This window comes from Macaca fascicularis, chromosome 10 (genome assembly GCF_037993035.2).
Source record: "Macaca fascicularis isolate 582-1 chromosome 10, T2T-MFA8v1.1".
Taxonomy (NCBI): domain Eukaryota; kingdom Metazoa; phylum Chordata; class Mammalia; order Primates; family Cercopithecidae; genus Macaca; species Macaca fascicularis.
In genome coordinates, this window is record NC_088384.1 from 1,577,286 (window position 1) to 1,592,533 (window position 15,248).

Consider the following 15,248-nt stretch of genomic DNA (forward strand, 5'->3'; position numbering starts at 1 on the left):
GACGCCGGGCGCAGCGGCCGCAGCAGGGCCTGGAGTCAGGTGCCGGCCCTGGAGACCGCGTGTGGTGGGGACGGGGACACAACGTACCGAGGCTGGGCCAGGGTGTGGGGGCGGGGAAGTCCGCGGGCCACAGCTCCGAGTCCTCACTCTCTCCCCAGACCCCGCGCCATGCCCGCTTGGGACAAGCGCGTCCTCGGCGCTGGGGAGGGAGGGGCCTCGCGTGGGCCGCGTCCGTGGGCGGGGTCCTTTCGGCCAGCCCGGCCTCCTCGGCTCCCGGGTCAGGCCGAAGTTTTACCTCCCAATCCGCACAATCCTCCCCCGCCTTAGAGATCTGGCCGGCTCCGCCTGCGCCGCTCCCTAAAGCGCGTTCCCGCTCCCCACGCGCCCCTGTCTCTGCGCCGCCCCCCGGCCCCTGGGTCCGCCTCCTCCTGCGTCCTCGGCGCCCGAGAACCCACCCCGGCCTCGCGTTCCCCTGTGCGCGCTCGCAGCGGATCCCTTAACTGTGGAGGACACAGGGCCCGGGAATGTTCTTAAACCCCGTCCGGGGCCCCGGACGGTCCAGCCAGCATCACACACGGGAACACACGTGTGACCCCAACGCTAGGACGCGCCTGTGACCGACTGGTCGGGGTCCCGGCATCCTTGGACAGGACACGCAGGTGGGCAGGCCCCGTGTGCTCCGTTGCCTCTCCGTTCACCTCTCAGCCCCAGGCTCCTCCCCTGTCACCAGCGTCCCCCTTCCCCGCCTCCGGGAGGTGCTGAGTCACAGGAGGCGCCCCCACGTGCTGCTGTGCCCTTTGAGTGAAGGGAGGGTGAGTCACGCGGTGGCAGCAGCCACGTCATTTGGGGGCGGGAGAGGGGAGAACTGCTAGTCTTGGCTCCAGGCTCTGCTTAGGACAGGTCCTGCCCAGGTGCAGACACGTGCATGCACACACACGTGCGCACACACAGGATCACACACACTGGAGCACACACATACATGGCAGACACGTGCCCACATGCATATACACACAGACATGCACACACGAAATCACACCTGCACACAGATCCACACACACACATACATGTACATGCACAAAAACTCAGAGACACACACTTGGAGCATGTATAGATATACACACCCACCGACACTTTTCTACGTGTACAGACATAGACGCACAGGTCCCTACACATCATAGAGTTGCCTGCATTCCTGGGTGGCCCTGTAGACCCTGCTGGTCCTTTCCAGAGGGAGGACTGAGGTGGTTGCTTCAGGATAGAGCTGGGACTCCAGGACCCCCCAGGGCCAGGTCCTGTGCTGGCAAATGGGCAGTCCTGTGGACACCAGAGCAGCCCCTGGCCTGCTCCATGGCTGGCATGGGCCACCCAGAGGCATGCCTACTGACCCCTGCCCAGTCCTCACAGCGGGAGCTAAGGCCTGTAGCCCCAGGGCTCTGCTCAGGACCCTTGTGCTTCTGAGGCCCCTTCTTTCTCCCCTCAGCTCACCCCACACAGAACAGACTGTTGAGGGGGACCCTGGGCATGGAGCAGACCAGGAGGCAGGGCCTAGGGCGAGTGCTGGATGGGACTGTGGTCCTAGCACCTGCCCCTCCGCCTGTCTCAGGGCCTTTGCACCTGCTGCTCCCACTGCCAAGCCCCTCTCCCCAGAACTCCGCGGAGCTGCCTGTGCTGTCTCCCAGGCCCTGCTCGGGAGCGCTCCTGTGCAAAGGCTGACAGTGATGGTGGCCCCAAAGAGCCCTCAACATGCTTCTGCTGCATCTGGAATCATCCTGCCACATAGTCATACCTCTCAGGCAGGTGTGAGCCCCCAGGCTCAGGAATGTCTGGTTCCCTCCTGAGTGAAAAGTGGGAGGGTTTGGTGAGCAGAAAACCAGACAGGGGCATGTAGGGGTTGGGAGTCTTGGGGTGGCCCCTCTGGGGTGCTCCGTGGATGGGGCTGCCTCTGTGGGGTCCTGGCCAGCAGGTTGTGCATGTGGGGCTGAGACTCAATCCTGGCGTTTCCAGGTCCCTGGTCCTCTCTACACTGACCTGCTCCCCCATGGGATATGAGGGCCCATATCTCATGTCCTTTCTAGACATAGAGGCCCAGAAAAGGTCCCGATGCTTTCAGGGCACATCGTAGCCTTGGCAGCATCCAGTGGTCCAGGACCCCCGGTCCGTGGTTGCAGGCAAACAGCTCTGCCTGGGCTGGCCCAAGGGGTGGAGCCAGTCACTGGAGCTTGCTGGGTCTTTGTCCATCCCTGACCCCTGCCAAGGCTGAGAGAATACAGGACCCAGGGCACCTGCAAACCAGAGCAGGCCCGGCCGCCTGATGGGAGTGTCTTCCCAGGTGCGGTCCAGAGCAGTCCCACAGCCCGGACCCTGGCAGGACGCTCAGAGGCCTCAGGGAACGCTCAGACCACCTTTGGGCTGGGTCTGGCCCAAGGACTGGGGCACCAGCACTTCCCTTCTCCATGCCCCCTGCCACCTGTTGGAGTGGCCAGTGGGGTGGGGGTCACTGATCACAGCAGTTCTGGTGAGGGGCCCAACGGACGCTGCCCAGGAGCTCCTCCGGGACATCCGAGCACCTGCCCTGCATAGGCCAACCCCTAGAGTCCGGAGGAAGCCCGCAGAGCCAGCCTCAGCATAGTGGCCACAGGGGTTCAGGCCAGGAGAGCAGCATGGGGCTGCAGCACATGCTGGGCCTGGAGGGCCACCGGTTCCTCAACTGGCCCCCACTCATGTCAATAGAGCAGCAGAGGGCAGCCCAGGGCCCTGCAGGAGGGCAGGCGGCAGGGTTAAGGGCTACCTCACAGCCAGCCACACCCTGGCCTTCCGGGGGAAGACGGGGCTCCCAAAAGCACGCCCACCCCAGACCAGCCTCCTCCTGGCTTGCAGACCTGAGCCTGGTTGGCCCCTTATGACTTCGGGTGGGTGCCTCGCCTCTGGGCCTCAGTTTCCCCCACCTGGATCATTCAGAGCTGGGTCCAGGTGACCCATCCCCAAGGGAGACCCCTTGCTTGTTCATGGGGGAGCAAACACCCACCCACCCCCATCCTGGCCGGCACCTGGGGCACAGCACCCCTGGGAGATCCTGCAGGGACCTGGCCAGGAGGACGGGTCTGGACCTGGTGCTTGCAGGTGCCTCCAACTGCCCCCAGCTGTCCCACTGCTTGGGGCCAGGAGGCTCTGTGGAGGGCAGGCGAGGCAGGGAGGTCTGTGCTGCCCTGTGCCAGGTTTTACAGGTCCCTGGCATCTGCAGGACACCCTCCTCTGCAGGAGCAGGATCGCTCATCAGAACGAGGCCTGTGTGTGGAGCCTTGGGTCTGGGAGGGGCTCCTTGAGACCCAGGTTGTCTCAGGTCCAGGATGGGGCTGGGCCACGGCGGGACCCTGGGCTCTGGGGCTGGAGGGGAGGGAGACAGGCTGCCCTAGGAAGGACTGTCTGGGAGACAAGACCTCTGAAACTCCAACCTGCCCTCCTCCAGGCTAGAAGCTTCCTGGGTCTCTTTCTCCACCCTCTGTCCCTCGCCTCCAACTCCCAGGAGACTGTGCCCAGGCTCCGTGCCCCCCCCCACCCATGTCCACACGCTGGCCTCTCTTCCCACACCTGGTCCAATTATTCTCTGCACGGCTGGTCCTTCGCTCATTTGCTGTCTAAAGGTGTCCTTTAGAAACATTCTGCCGAGTTCTGGAAAGCATCCTCCCCGGGGGGAGTCCTGAGCAGGCCGTGGCCCTCGGTGTCACATGACCGCCGTCTACTGTGGTGAGTGCGCCATTCCAGCTGTCCGTGCAGGCTGGGCCACACGGATGCCATCCTGGCTCACTTGGCAACCTTGGAATGGATTGGTTTGTCCACAGGTCAGTAAATAGGTCAGGGGAGGGGTCAAGGCTGACCGTGCCCCACAGCCTGCCTGGCACCCACATGGGGGGCAAGATTCCGCTCCGAGGTCCATTCTTCTCGCCACCCTGCCTTACCGCCTCTCCTGGCCTCCTCACCCTCTGGGCCCAAGGCCAGCCCAACTTCCCAGAAAGAAAGACTGGGACACAGACTTTCTGTAGCCATCAGGGCCAGAAACGAAACCTTGGCATGGCTTTGGTGCCACAGCTGCGCGGCAAAGGGAAGTGATCCCTGGCAGCCCCTGAAAACCTTCCCCCACCCCCTGCCGGGCACCCAACTGGCTTGGGAGCCCCTGAACTGTAGCGGAAACAGCACAAAAGGAAACTGTAGGAAGCCACCTGTGCAGCTGTGCGGGGCTGTCCTGTGGGCAGAGGCTGAGCAGCTCCCTGGACTGGCGGTGGTAGCCTGGACAGGCAGGGGCTGAGGGCTGACCATCACCCATTTGACCCTCGGGCCGAGCCCGTGGTGTGATATGACACCAGCATCACACTGGGCCCCGGGAAGTCGGGGAGAGAAAGGGAAACGGAAGCGGGTGCTAAGCCCACACCGGGTCTGAGGCACCCAGGGTCCTCCAAAGGAAGCAGTCAGGTCACCCAAGGCTGGATGGGGGCCGCTGGGGGATCTGTGTGGGCAGCGTCCAGGTACTGCTGGGCCTAGGGTCTCAGGCAGGTGTTAGGGAAGGGTGTCAGCCAGTCTCCCCACAGAGCACAGGGGAGACGAGAGCTTGGTGGGTCTCTGTCCATCCCTGACCCCTGGCCGGGGCTGAGAGTACAGGGCCCAAGCCAGATTCCCAGCCCCGGAATTTCTCAATGAGTCCTTCCGCTTTCTGCTGAGAGGCCTCTCAGCAGTGCTAGATCCTCCAGCACGTGGCTTCCAGGCCCACTGCTTCCCAGGCAGCCCTGGTGAAAACGTGAGCTTTCATTTCACAACCGAACAGCCTCTGCCCCCAGGGTTCCCGGCAGTCAGGCCTGACTGGGCAGGGCGGGTGCAGGGCCTGCCCCTCCAGCCTGGCCACTGCCCTCCTCCTGGCCAGGGCCCTGCAGAAAAGCCTCTCCCAGGGGCACCATGCCCCAGATGTCGGCCAGGATGGCTGGGGTGAGGGTTTGCTCCCCCATGAACAAGCAAGGGGCCTCCCTTGGGGATGGGTCACCTGGACCCAGCTCTGAATGACCCAGGTGGGGGAAACTGAGCCTCAGAGGCCAGGCGCCCATCTGGTCATAAGCAACCAAGCAGGCCCAGGTCTGCAAGCTAGGAGGAGGGTGCCCTGGGATGGATGTGCTTGGGTGCCCCGTCTTCCCCTGAGAGAGGCTCAGGGCGGTGGCTGATTCTGACCTGGACTCTGGTCCCAGATCCTGCAGGCAACAGGTCCAGACCTGTTGGTGTACACCCTGCAGGGGTGAGCATGGTTGGGGATATGCATCATCTCTCAACCGGAGTGGCTAAGAGGTGCTGCAGCCCTGGAGGCTCCCAGGCAGGGTGGGAGGGTCCCAGTCCATAGGGAAGGGGCCTGAGCACCCCCAGCCAGATCCCGCCTAGGAGCCCACAGAGGCCCCGCGGGAACACAGTGGATTCTGCTGGGCTTCAACCCCCAGGGAGGGGCCGGACCTCAGGGTCTAGGGTGGGGACCGGGGGGAGGAACCAGGCCTAGGGTCACTTGGATCCTACCAGAGCCGCAGGGAGCGTCTAGGAGAAGGGTGTGAGGGAGCCCAGACAGCCGTGGTGGGGCTGGAGGGGGCCAGAGAAGGGTTGGGGAGGCCCTGAATCCTTTCCCCTCATCCTGCCCCCAAAGTCAAGTGGCCCAGCAGAGCCAAAGCAGCTGTGGTGGGCCAGGCCCACGGGGGAGCTGATTCCTGGCGCTGGGGCTCTGGAGCTCTGCTTGTCTCTGGACCAGGATGGCGCTCTCAGAGACGTCTCTGGAAGCTCACTGTGGGCCCCCCAGGAGTCAGAAAAGGCCCACAGGCATCCTCCACCAGCTCCCGCCACCCCTGGGCCGCGGTGCTCAGCCAGGCAGATGACCTGTGGCCGAGAGCCTGAGGATGGACCCAAGGCTGGCTGGGCCCTGTCTCCTCCTGAGTCAGGGAGTGCAGGGCTTTGTCCAAAGGCCTACCATCCCCTGTGCTAGAAGGCCAGAGCTGTCTCGCTGGGAGCCTCAGCCCAGCACTCTGCACCCATTCCCAGAGCCCTGGCCCATGTCCCCACCCTGTAGGCCTTGGCTACCTTAGAGGGGTCCCCAGCCAGCCCTCAGCAGCAGTGTGTGGGGCACGGCAGTGGGAGGGACCAGAGTCCTATTCTGACGTCTCCCCAAGGTTCTTACCTCTCTGGGCTTCAGTTTCCCGAAAGCAACCTGCGTTGAGGGCCGTTGCCTGGATGAAGCTGGGGCTGGGGAATGCCCATGGAAGTTGGCCTGGGAGCAGGTGGGCGGCAACTGCCTGGGACTGCTGCTGCCCGAGGGCCCTATTTTGGCGGTGGGGGGTGGGGTAATGGGAAAAGCCTCACTGGACCAGGCTGGACTCAGGGCACGCCGGCTGGGCCAGGTCTATGGGAACTGGTGGCGCATCCTTCCTGGCACCTCCTCATTTCCCCTGCTGGGCTGAGGCTATAGGGTGAGATGAGGGCCCCGAGGGACCTGCCTGAGCAGCTGCCCTCCAGGCGCTCCTGGGCCTCCATAGCAGAGGCCACAGACACCCGCTGATGCCCTGAACAGTCACAACCTGAGCCGGGAACCCCCCCGACCCACGCCCTCTCTTCCCTGCCTGCTCTCCAGAGGAAGGGTGACTCCTTTTCTCCTGTTTCAGTTTCCCAAACTTCCCGTTTCTGCCGCAGCCTCTGGCCTTGGACCTGGGACATCTTCTGTCCCGCTCTGCAGCCTGCCTGGGGCTCTTAGGCAGGGGCTCTTATTTGGAGGGGCAGATGGGAGGCAGGGGGCAGACAGGGCTCCAGGAGCCAGAGAGCCGAGTGGGTGCGCTTGGCAGACTGGGTGATGTCCCAGGTGCAGGCCCACTGCCAGCATGGGGCACCCCACAGCCCAGCACGGGGTTAGCAGTTGAGCAGAAGGAGGTCCCTGAGGTGGGATGGGGGAGCAGTCTCACTGGGACCCTCCACCCAGGCCTCCTCTACCCACCAGGAACATTGTGGCCAGGCCCATTGCCACACCCGGATCTGGTTCATACCCACTGTCTCACCACACACCTGCCAGGCCAGGGTCTATGACTGAACACCCCGATACCCTCCACCAGACCCCACCCGTGTGTCCTCCACACGTCCTTGGCACTGCCCGGAACACACTCCCACCCCATGTGCCTGGCAAACTCCTCCTCATCCTTCAAAACCCCAGCCACCGTCTGAGGTGGCATGGACTCCCTCCCCACCCCCACACATCTCTGTTTCCACCAACCAGAGTACAAATCTGGTCATTCCCACCGGCAAGGCCTCCCTGGGCAGGGGCTGCAGAGATCCTCCTGGGACCACCCAGGGATGACCTCCTGACTGGTGGGGGTTGCTCCCTGCGTCCACCTCCCAGAGGCACCCCAGGAGCCAGCTGCTCCTCTCCCTGGGTGCAGCATGGGGTAGTGGGGTGGGCCACAAGCCACATGCAGTAGCCTCTGGCACTAGGGAGGCTGGCACCCAGCTGGGCCTCCCCCATTTTCCCTGTGGGCGAAACTAGCAGCCCCACAGGAAAGCCATCAGGTCACCCAACAGCCAGAAGCCCCTTTCTCAGAACCCCCTCTCTCCCCGCAGGATGCCCAGCCCAATAAATACAGGATTATCTACTATGTACAAAAAAATTTTAATTGAAATACCTGTATAAAAAAATATGATCTCCAGACATCTCACTTTTGAACTGAAAGAACCCCCATCTGCGATGGCCGCACACACCGCATTCACAGAAACACAGGTGCTGAATAAATTAAACGCTCAGGCTCTGGCCCCACCCCAGCTTTCAGAGCCCACAGGCGGACTGTACAAAGTCAATAATTTAAAACCCGCACCCCGGGCACAGTGCCTGGAAGTGTCGGGGTCACCCACTCCCCTTAAATTAGCCACTGTACAAGTTCATCTTCTGACAGGCGGGGCCAGGACAGACGCCAGGCACAGGAATCAGGGCCTGGGGTCCCTGGACCACAGCTACCCCCTCCCCTGCCTCCCCACTGTCCCCTGGGGCCTGGGAGAGGCAGGCTGCTCAGAGGAAGTAACCTCAACAAATAAATTAAACAATAAATAGCCCCGGTGGGCCGAGGGCACCTCCAGGGGGGTCACACCATAAATAACAGAGTTGGCGGCAGGTACGGCTCGCGTGGGCGGGCGGGCCCAGAGGCCCGGACTTGCATTGTGTGTGCAGGACGTGCCCAGACGCACACCGCAGGACTGAGGGCAGGAGGCGGGCTGGGGACCCTGCGCCGGCGGAAAGAGCTCCGGGTCGGCAGGCAGATGGAAGGCCCCTCTGGCCTCCGGACAGAGCAGCACAGAGGGGCGTCTGGGGTTCAAGTATCCACCCAGGGCAGGCGGGACCTCGACTGGAGCGTCTTTGGACAGACAGAGCTTGAGAAAACCAAGTCCCGCGGGACCAGCGTTCAAAAGGCACTCAAAGGGAAGGTCACCAGGGGTCAGAGGTCACTGCTTCCGCAGGAGGAGACGGCCCACGCAAGAGAAAGTCAGGGTCTGGGGGCGTCCCAGGTTTGGCCAAGGCAGGTGGTCCCCTAGCTCCCAGTCAGGTGTAGCTCCTCACAAGCTCTCGCTGCTGGACGTGGTGCTGGCCGCGTCATCAGGGTCGAGGGTGCACAGCCGCAGGTCACAGCTATCCGGGGCGACCCCGTCAACCCCCAACATCCAGGGATGGGCCGCAATCTGGTCCAGCGACGGCCGCTCTGAGGGCCGCAGAGACAGGCACCACCGGATCAGCTGCTGGCACTCTGTGCGGAGCGGAGAGGTCAGGGAGGTCCCGGGCAGGGCGAGGCCCCCACCCCCGCCTCGAGCCCCCACGCACCTGGGGAGACCCTCCTCCGGAAGAGCAGGCGGCCGCGGAGGATCTCCTCGTCCTGCTCGAAGGGGATGTCCCCGCACACCATGTCGTAGAGCAGCACGCCCAGGGACCACACGGTGGCTGAGCGCCCGTGGTAGCGGTGGTAGCGGATCCACTCCGGGGGACTGTACACTCGGGTGCCTAAGGGGAAACGGGGCTTAGCACGCCCACCACAGGGGCAGAGCCGCTCAACGGACAGCGAGGGCCCTGCTGGTTAACTCCTTGGCCTGAGTCACAAGAAGCAGGGCCAGGCCTCAAAATCCTGCTCGTCATCACCCTGGAAAAACCCCAGCAGGCGATGGGGGGGCTGAGGGAGGGGCCGCGGGGGAGGAGCAGGTCACATGAGCAAGGGTTCAGCTTTCACAACAAACAGATGCGCTATGAGGCTACCCGGGGCCACCGCGGGTCCCTTACCGCCAGGCCTGCCTGCGGGAACCAGGCGGGGGGAGAGGGGAGGGAGAAGGAGGGGCGGGCGGGGAGCCCCGGCTTCCCCGAGCTCCGCAATGCGGGGATTTCTGCCGCGGCGCCCCCGCGCTCCGCACGCACGCAGCTCCCGCCCCCACGCAGGGGAGGCCCCGCCACTCCAATCACGCCGCGGGGGCCTCCAGGCTCCCAGCACAGACTCAGCCCAGCTGCGCCCTGCGTCACGCACAAGCCCTGCAGAGACTCCTCCGCTACTGCCCCCAGCCGGGGGTCTCTCGGGCCGGAAGCTTGTCACGCGCTTCCCACACCGGGGCAGGAGGCCCTGTACCCCCAACCCGGCGGAGGGAGAAATATTGAGCGCGCCCCTAGCCCTACCCAGCACGATCCTTCTCTTGAACCCTCGCTCAGTCCTCCCCAGGGCAGCGCGTGGGCCGCTGCCCCCACGAGAACAGACCCAGGGCGCGCGGCCGCCCAACAGTCACCAGCCCCTCCATGCGCCGGCCCCCGCAGGCGTTAACCCGCCGGCACGGCCCCCCGGAACGTTCCCTGCCCCGCGCCCGCGCTCACCATCGAAGTCGGTGTAGACCGTGTCCTTGAGCAGCGCGCCCGAGCCGAAGTCGATGAGTTTGAGCTCTCCGGAGCGCAGATCCACCAGCAGGTTTTCGTCCTTGATGTCGCGGTGCACGACCCCGCAGCTGTGGCAGTGGCGCACGGCTGCCAACACCTGAGCGAAGAAGCGGCGCGCCAGCGGCTCGTCCAGGGCGCCGCGCTCCGTGATGAAGTCGAAGAGGTCCTGCGCCGGATCGGGCCGCTCCAGCACCAGTAGGAAGCCGTCGGGCCGCTCGAACCAGTCCAGCAGGCGGATGACGCCGCGCGCGCCGCCCGCCGCGCCCACCTTGCGCAGCAGCACCACCTCCAGGGGCACGGTCGCGCCGCCCTGGGGGACACGGCGGTCAGCGAAAGCCCCGCGCCCGACCCCGCCGCCGCCGCCCGCGCCCCAACTTACCAGGCTGCCCCACTCGGTCACCCGCTCCTTCACCACGTGCTTCACGGCCACCTACGGGGAAGCGGGAGGTCAGGCCCGGCCGAGTGAGGCGCGAGGCGCGCGAGAACCCTGGGCGCGCCCGGCAGCCCGACTCACCGGGAGCCCGTCGACGATGCGGCTGCCCGCGTAGACCGTACCGAAACCGCCGCTACCCAGCACGGCGCCCACCTGGTACGCCTTCTCGAAGCTCTCCTTGTCCGCCTTGGCTGCAGGGAGGCGCGGGCGGGGTTGGTGCGGCCCGGGGTGCCCCCGGTCCCCGCCCCGGCCCCGGCCCCGCCGGCCCCGCGCGTACCTGGCTGCAGGATCTTCACTGGGAGGTGGTCCACGCCGCCGGGCCCGCAGAGGTGCGCCAGGGAGCCGAACTTGGAGAGCAGCATCGCGGGCAGCGGCCTCCCCGGAGCCCCGAGCCCCAGGCGCCGAAGCCGCGGCCGATCCGGGCGGGCGGCGCGCCGGGAACACCGGCCGTCCGAGCCCGAGGCGGTCCGCGCGGCGCAGTGGGCCCGGGAGGCCCGCGGGGACCGCGTAGACGCGCAGCAGGCAGAGCGCCTCACCCGCCCCGGCCGCCTCGCCCGGGGGTTTTGGGCCGCGGCGCCGCGTATCCCTCCGCGGGGGCGGGGCGAGCAGGGACCCCGCCCCCTTCCGCCCGGGGTCCTCGCGGCGGCGGCGGCCGGGTGCTCGCGGGGGAGACGGCGGGGCAGCCGGGCGCCTGTCCCCGGGCGGGCGAGGGCCGGGTGCGGCAGGCGTGGGGCCGCTCCGGGACTCGTTGTCGTAGCGCAGCCGCGGAGGCGCACGGCGTGCCGCGTCGGTCCACTCGCCGCGCTCACTCAAGCACTCCGCGCACGCGCAGCTCCCGCGCGGGTGGCGGCCGTGGCGCCTCGGGCAGCGCGAGGAGGGGCCGCACGAGCCAATGGAAGCCGGGGTTTTAAAAGAAATCCGGCGCCCCAGCCAATGGCGGGGCGAGGGCGGGGCGAGGGCGGGGTGAGCCGTTCCCTGGCCCCACCCTCAACAGCGCTGAGGAAGGTCACCCGCTGGCCCCGAGCAGGGTTCCTGGGGGCGTGGGAGTCCGGGAGGCGACCTACGATCCTCCCGCGGCCTCGAGGTGACACACGCTGCGAGTCTGGGTCCCTGGCTGTCCGCGCTCCCCGTCGCGCACGCGGCCGGCCGCGGGGAGGTGGCGCTGGCTCCTCTGGGACCCCTCCCAGCGGCAGCGCCCCTAGTCTCGCAGCCCGGCGAGGGCCGAGAGCGCACCTGGCTGGAGACGTTTCCTCCTCACCCTGGACTCTGACCTCACGCCCGCAGCCCAGCCCGAGGGCCTTCCCTGGAACCTCTGCCCTGGTGGCCGGTGCCTGGAGTGGCCTGTCTGACACAGTCCTGGCTGCCCTCCGGGCTCTCTAGCAGCTGCTGTCCACCTCCACCAGGGAGCCCACCTTGATTGCTGCAACAACTGCACTCAAGGCCTGAATAGCCAGGGTCTCATTGCCCTCATCTGGACTTCACCCCGTCGTGCCCCTTCCCTGCTCTCTGTACAGAAGTCAGACTCACCTGTGTGGTTTGGTGCAAATCCACAGATTGCCAACATTGGTCCAAGGTCACCGGCCTGAGAGCAGCTCAGGGCTCCAGGACGTGAGTGGCCACCTGCCAGCCCCAGGGCTAGTGGGTTGAGAGTTGGGGGCCAGAGGGCCCAGGGGCTGGTCCTCTTGGCACTGCCAAGCGTTCCCAGGGGCTCCTGAGGGCCCAGCCGGTCTAAGTATTATGGCAGACATCCCGGGGAGGTCTGGTGTGACTGTCAGCGTGCACACACACCTGCCTCGGAGCTTCCAGCCTCCCCCAAGTCTGACCTCTCGCCTCTATACAGTTATCATCACTGTCCCTGCACTGATCACTCACACACCTCTCCCCTGCTTAGCCCTTCTGAGGCTGTGGCTCTCAGGACCGGCCCAGGCCCACCTGCCATCTGGTCGATCTCTGGGGCTCACTTCGTCCCCTGCTGCCTGGGCCCGTGCCTGTGCTCCTGGGGGCTCCTCACTTGCCTGGCTCATCTCTTCCTGTCCCTTGGGTCCTGTTACCTCAGGATCAAAGCCAACCCTGACATTGTTCCCCAGTCCTCTCCCGATCCAGCCCCTGCTTCCTGGAGCTCTGTCCAATTCTCTCCCGCAGCACGAGGGCAGGGTTGGGGCTGATGGGTTAGCCTTTCCCCCACCCACCACCCACCCAGCGCAGGGCTCCCCCGAGATCAGATCCCTGGTAGGATGACGCCCCAAGCCTACCCCTCCATCGGCATCCACACAGCACCTGTGAAGGAGGAAGGGCTGCTGCCCGTGTGGTCCTCCCGGGGACCTGCCTGAGGGTCCAGTGGGGCCACCCTCTTCTGTGCTGGACACGCAGCAGAGGTGGGCAGGGACGCTGGAGAGCATGGTAGGTCTAGGGGGAGACCACCTCAGTTGGGTTCATGTCAGTCTGGAGGGGCTGGGGTCCTCAGCCTGACATGTCAGGCCAGTCTTCCTTGAGTCATCCTGGCCGTAGACGACCAGGCTCTGGCAGGCGGGCACCCCACCCTGGCTCTCCCTAGGCCCTGGGTCTTGCTCTGAACCCCTCAAATGTCCCTTAACTAAGAGCTTTCTGCTCCTTCAGAAAGCGTGATGTGCCCGCCCTCCACAGCCCTCCTCCCGCTCACTCCAGGTGTGCTGGAGATTCCTGCAGGCCTCCAGGTGGGATTCCTGCCACACAGGCCTCTGTGAAAGCCTCCGGAGGGCTCCTGCACGGGGGTGCAGCAGCCTGACCCTGGAGTGGAGGGCAGGGCAGAGCAGGAGGCAGCCCTTTCCCTGAAGGGTGACATCTTTGTAACCACATCTGTCCAGACACTGGTGTATGTTGTAGATTTGCTGTTACACGCACTTGTGTGTGTGTGCAGCAAGGACCCTTGCACTGACAATGAGCTCCGTGAGGGGTCAGCGTGGACCCCAGCCCCTCACTCTCCCCAGGGACTGTTTGACATTGAGGCCTCTTTTAGACTGTGGTCCAGGCCACCACATCTGGTTGGAGTGCTGGGGTCCCCGGTAACCCCAGATGACCCTGCTCACTTGTCCTGTCCCTCCCCTGCCATTGGGCACGACCCAGCCTGTTCCTCAGCTTGGCAAACAGATACAGGTCATCTCAGCTGTGGAGCATCTGTGCTCTGCATACAGGGCAAGAAAAATCTGAGGGGCCTCAGGGCCTACTCATCCTCTGCCCTGGGCCACCCCTTTCCTGCAGGTCCCATCAACACCCCACCCCCGGCCAAGTCCCCAGCAGCGCAGGACACCAGCCCTGCCTGTTTTTTCCTGGTTCCTGGACGGCCCATCCGGTGGGTCCCACGGGCAGGCCCAGCCCATGGGCCAGAGCTGAGGCCGCTCCTGCAGACAGGAGGTGAGCCAGGAGGAGGGCTTGGCAGGGTCTTGGTTCGGGGGCCACTCCGCCTGGGTACTGACTGCAGAGGGCCTGGCCCGGCCCCTTCCTGTGTCCTCCCACCCCCCTGTCCCACCTGAAGCTCAGGCCAGCATGGCATGGGCACCTCCTTCCCTTGGGCCATCCTGCTGAGAGGGGCAGCCTTGCCCCAGGGCCGGGGCCTCTGCCTATCCTTGGAGCAGGTGTTTCCCAGGGCAGGGACGGGAGTGGAGCAGAGCTTGTCAGAGAGTCTGCACACCCCAGTCCCCAGCCCAGCCCCTGAGCCATCCCATTCCTACTGCTTGACCTGGAAACTCTGCAGTGGACACGGCGAGTCCCCCCAGGTGCCCTGGCCTACTGGCGGGAGGGTCACGCTCTTGCCATGGTGACCTGAGCTAGGCTGGCCTGCCTGGATTCGGGAGGATGAGGAGGTGGGATGGAAGGTGGCCGGGGCCACTTACAGTGTCCCACACACACGTGCATGCTGACACTGCTCAATGCACCACCTCACAAAAACGCACACACAGACTCACACTTAGAGACACCCCCTCAAAGCTGGGACATCACAAAGGGGAATGTGAACAGGGTTCATGCTCCATGGGCACCCCCATTCCCACTCCCCCAGCCTGTGTCCCCACTGCCCTGCCTCCCGCCGGCCCATCACGCCCCTCTTCCCTCCTTCCCTGGGAATCCTGTCCACCCCCAGTCTCCAAGCCAATGACCAAGGCCTCCTTAATCAGCCTCTTTCCAGTTGCCCCCTGCCTATCCCACAGGGTCACTCGGCCTTGTCCTGCCTGTATCTGATGCCCTTCTAACCCAGGCCATGTCTGAGGAGAGGGTGTCCTCTCATCTGCCCCCAAGCCCTTACCGAGGCCTATCCCATTACCAAACCTCCCTCCGGCCGATCCACCCGCCCACTCCCACCCTCATCCCAGGCCCCAGTGTGAGCCCCCTTGGCCACCCTGGTCTTTTTCCCAGTGTGAGCCCCTCACGGTCCTGCCTTGGACCCTCTGTGGCTCCCCTGGGCCACCAGGGTACAGGTCCCCCTCCCCAGCCCATGGACCTGGCCCCCACCAGCACCTGCTGTCACCCAGAGTCAATGTCCCAGCATAGCTGCCCCAGGCCCTGGGCTGGAGCTCTGCGTCATCTCCCCGCAGACCGGACTCCCCCAGCTGTACCCAGCTTGGGATAGGCACCTGCTGCACCCCATCTTCCAGCCCACACAGGCTGCAGTGGCCAAGACGGGGTGCTCCCAGGGCAGTGGCGGGGGCAGGCAATGCTTGCAGAGAGGCGCTTTCCCCTCTGGCCTCCACTCTCAGTCGTCGCAGCCTCTTACCCGCTGCAGATAGGAGCCAGCAGAGCTGTGCCAGGATTTTGCAACATTTCACCAAAGGCATCCCAGGGTTGGGCCTGGGGTGGAGAGTGGCACCCAGTCATTGGGAGCCGGTGGTGGGCGGC

At 65.2% G+C, this 15,248-nt stretch overlaps 1 protein-coding gene across 1 annotated transcript; it reads right to left on the minus strand.

The window, feature by feature from the left end:
- Nucleotides 1–7,649: 7,649 nt before the first annotated feature.
- Nucleotides 7,650–10,920, minus strand: PIM3 (Pim-3 proto-oncogene, serine/threonine kinase). Its single transcript, XM_065521960.2, has 6 exons — nt 10,660–10,920; nt 10,464–10,573; nt 10,329–10,379; nt 9,890–10,259; nt 8,864–9,040; nt 7,650–8,789 (listed from the first exon to the last, which is right to left on the minus strand). The coding sequence occupies exons 1-6, from the start codon at nt 10,742–10,744 to the stop codon at nt 8,602–8,604; spliced, it is 981 nt and encodes a 326-aa protein (XP_065378032.1). The 5' UTR covers nt 10,745–10,920; the 3' UTR covers nt 7,650–8,601.
- Nucleotides 10,921–15,248: the final 4,328 nt, after the last annotated feature.

What these genes read in the sequence shown, in the direction of transcription:
- PIM3 (XM_065521960.2), bottom strand. Translation starts at nt 10,744, where the DNA reads ATGCTGCTCTCCAAGTTCGGCTCCCTGGCGCACCTCTGCGGGCCCGGC. An exon ending in GGTCTACACCGACTTCGATG is followed by an intron (nt 9,041 to 9,889) that starts GTGAGCGCGGGC and finishes GTTTCCCCTTAG; the next exon opens with GCACCCGAGTGTACAGTCCC. An exon ending in CCGGAGGAGGGTCTCCCCAG is followed by an intron (nt 8,790 to 8,863) that starts GTGCGTGGGGGC and finishes CGCTCCGCACAG; the next exon opens with AGTGCCAGCAGCTGATCCGG.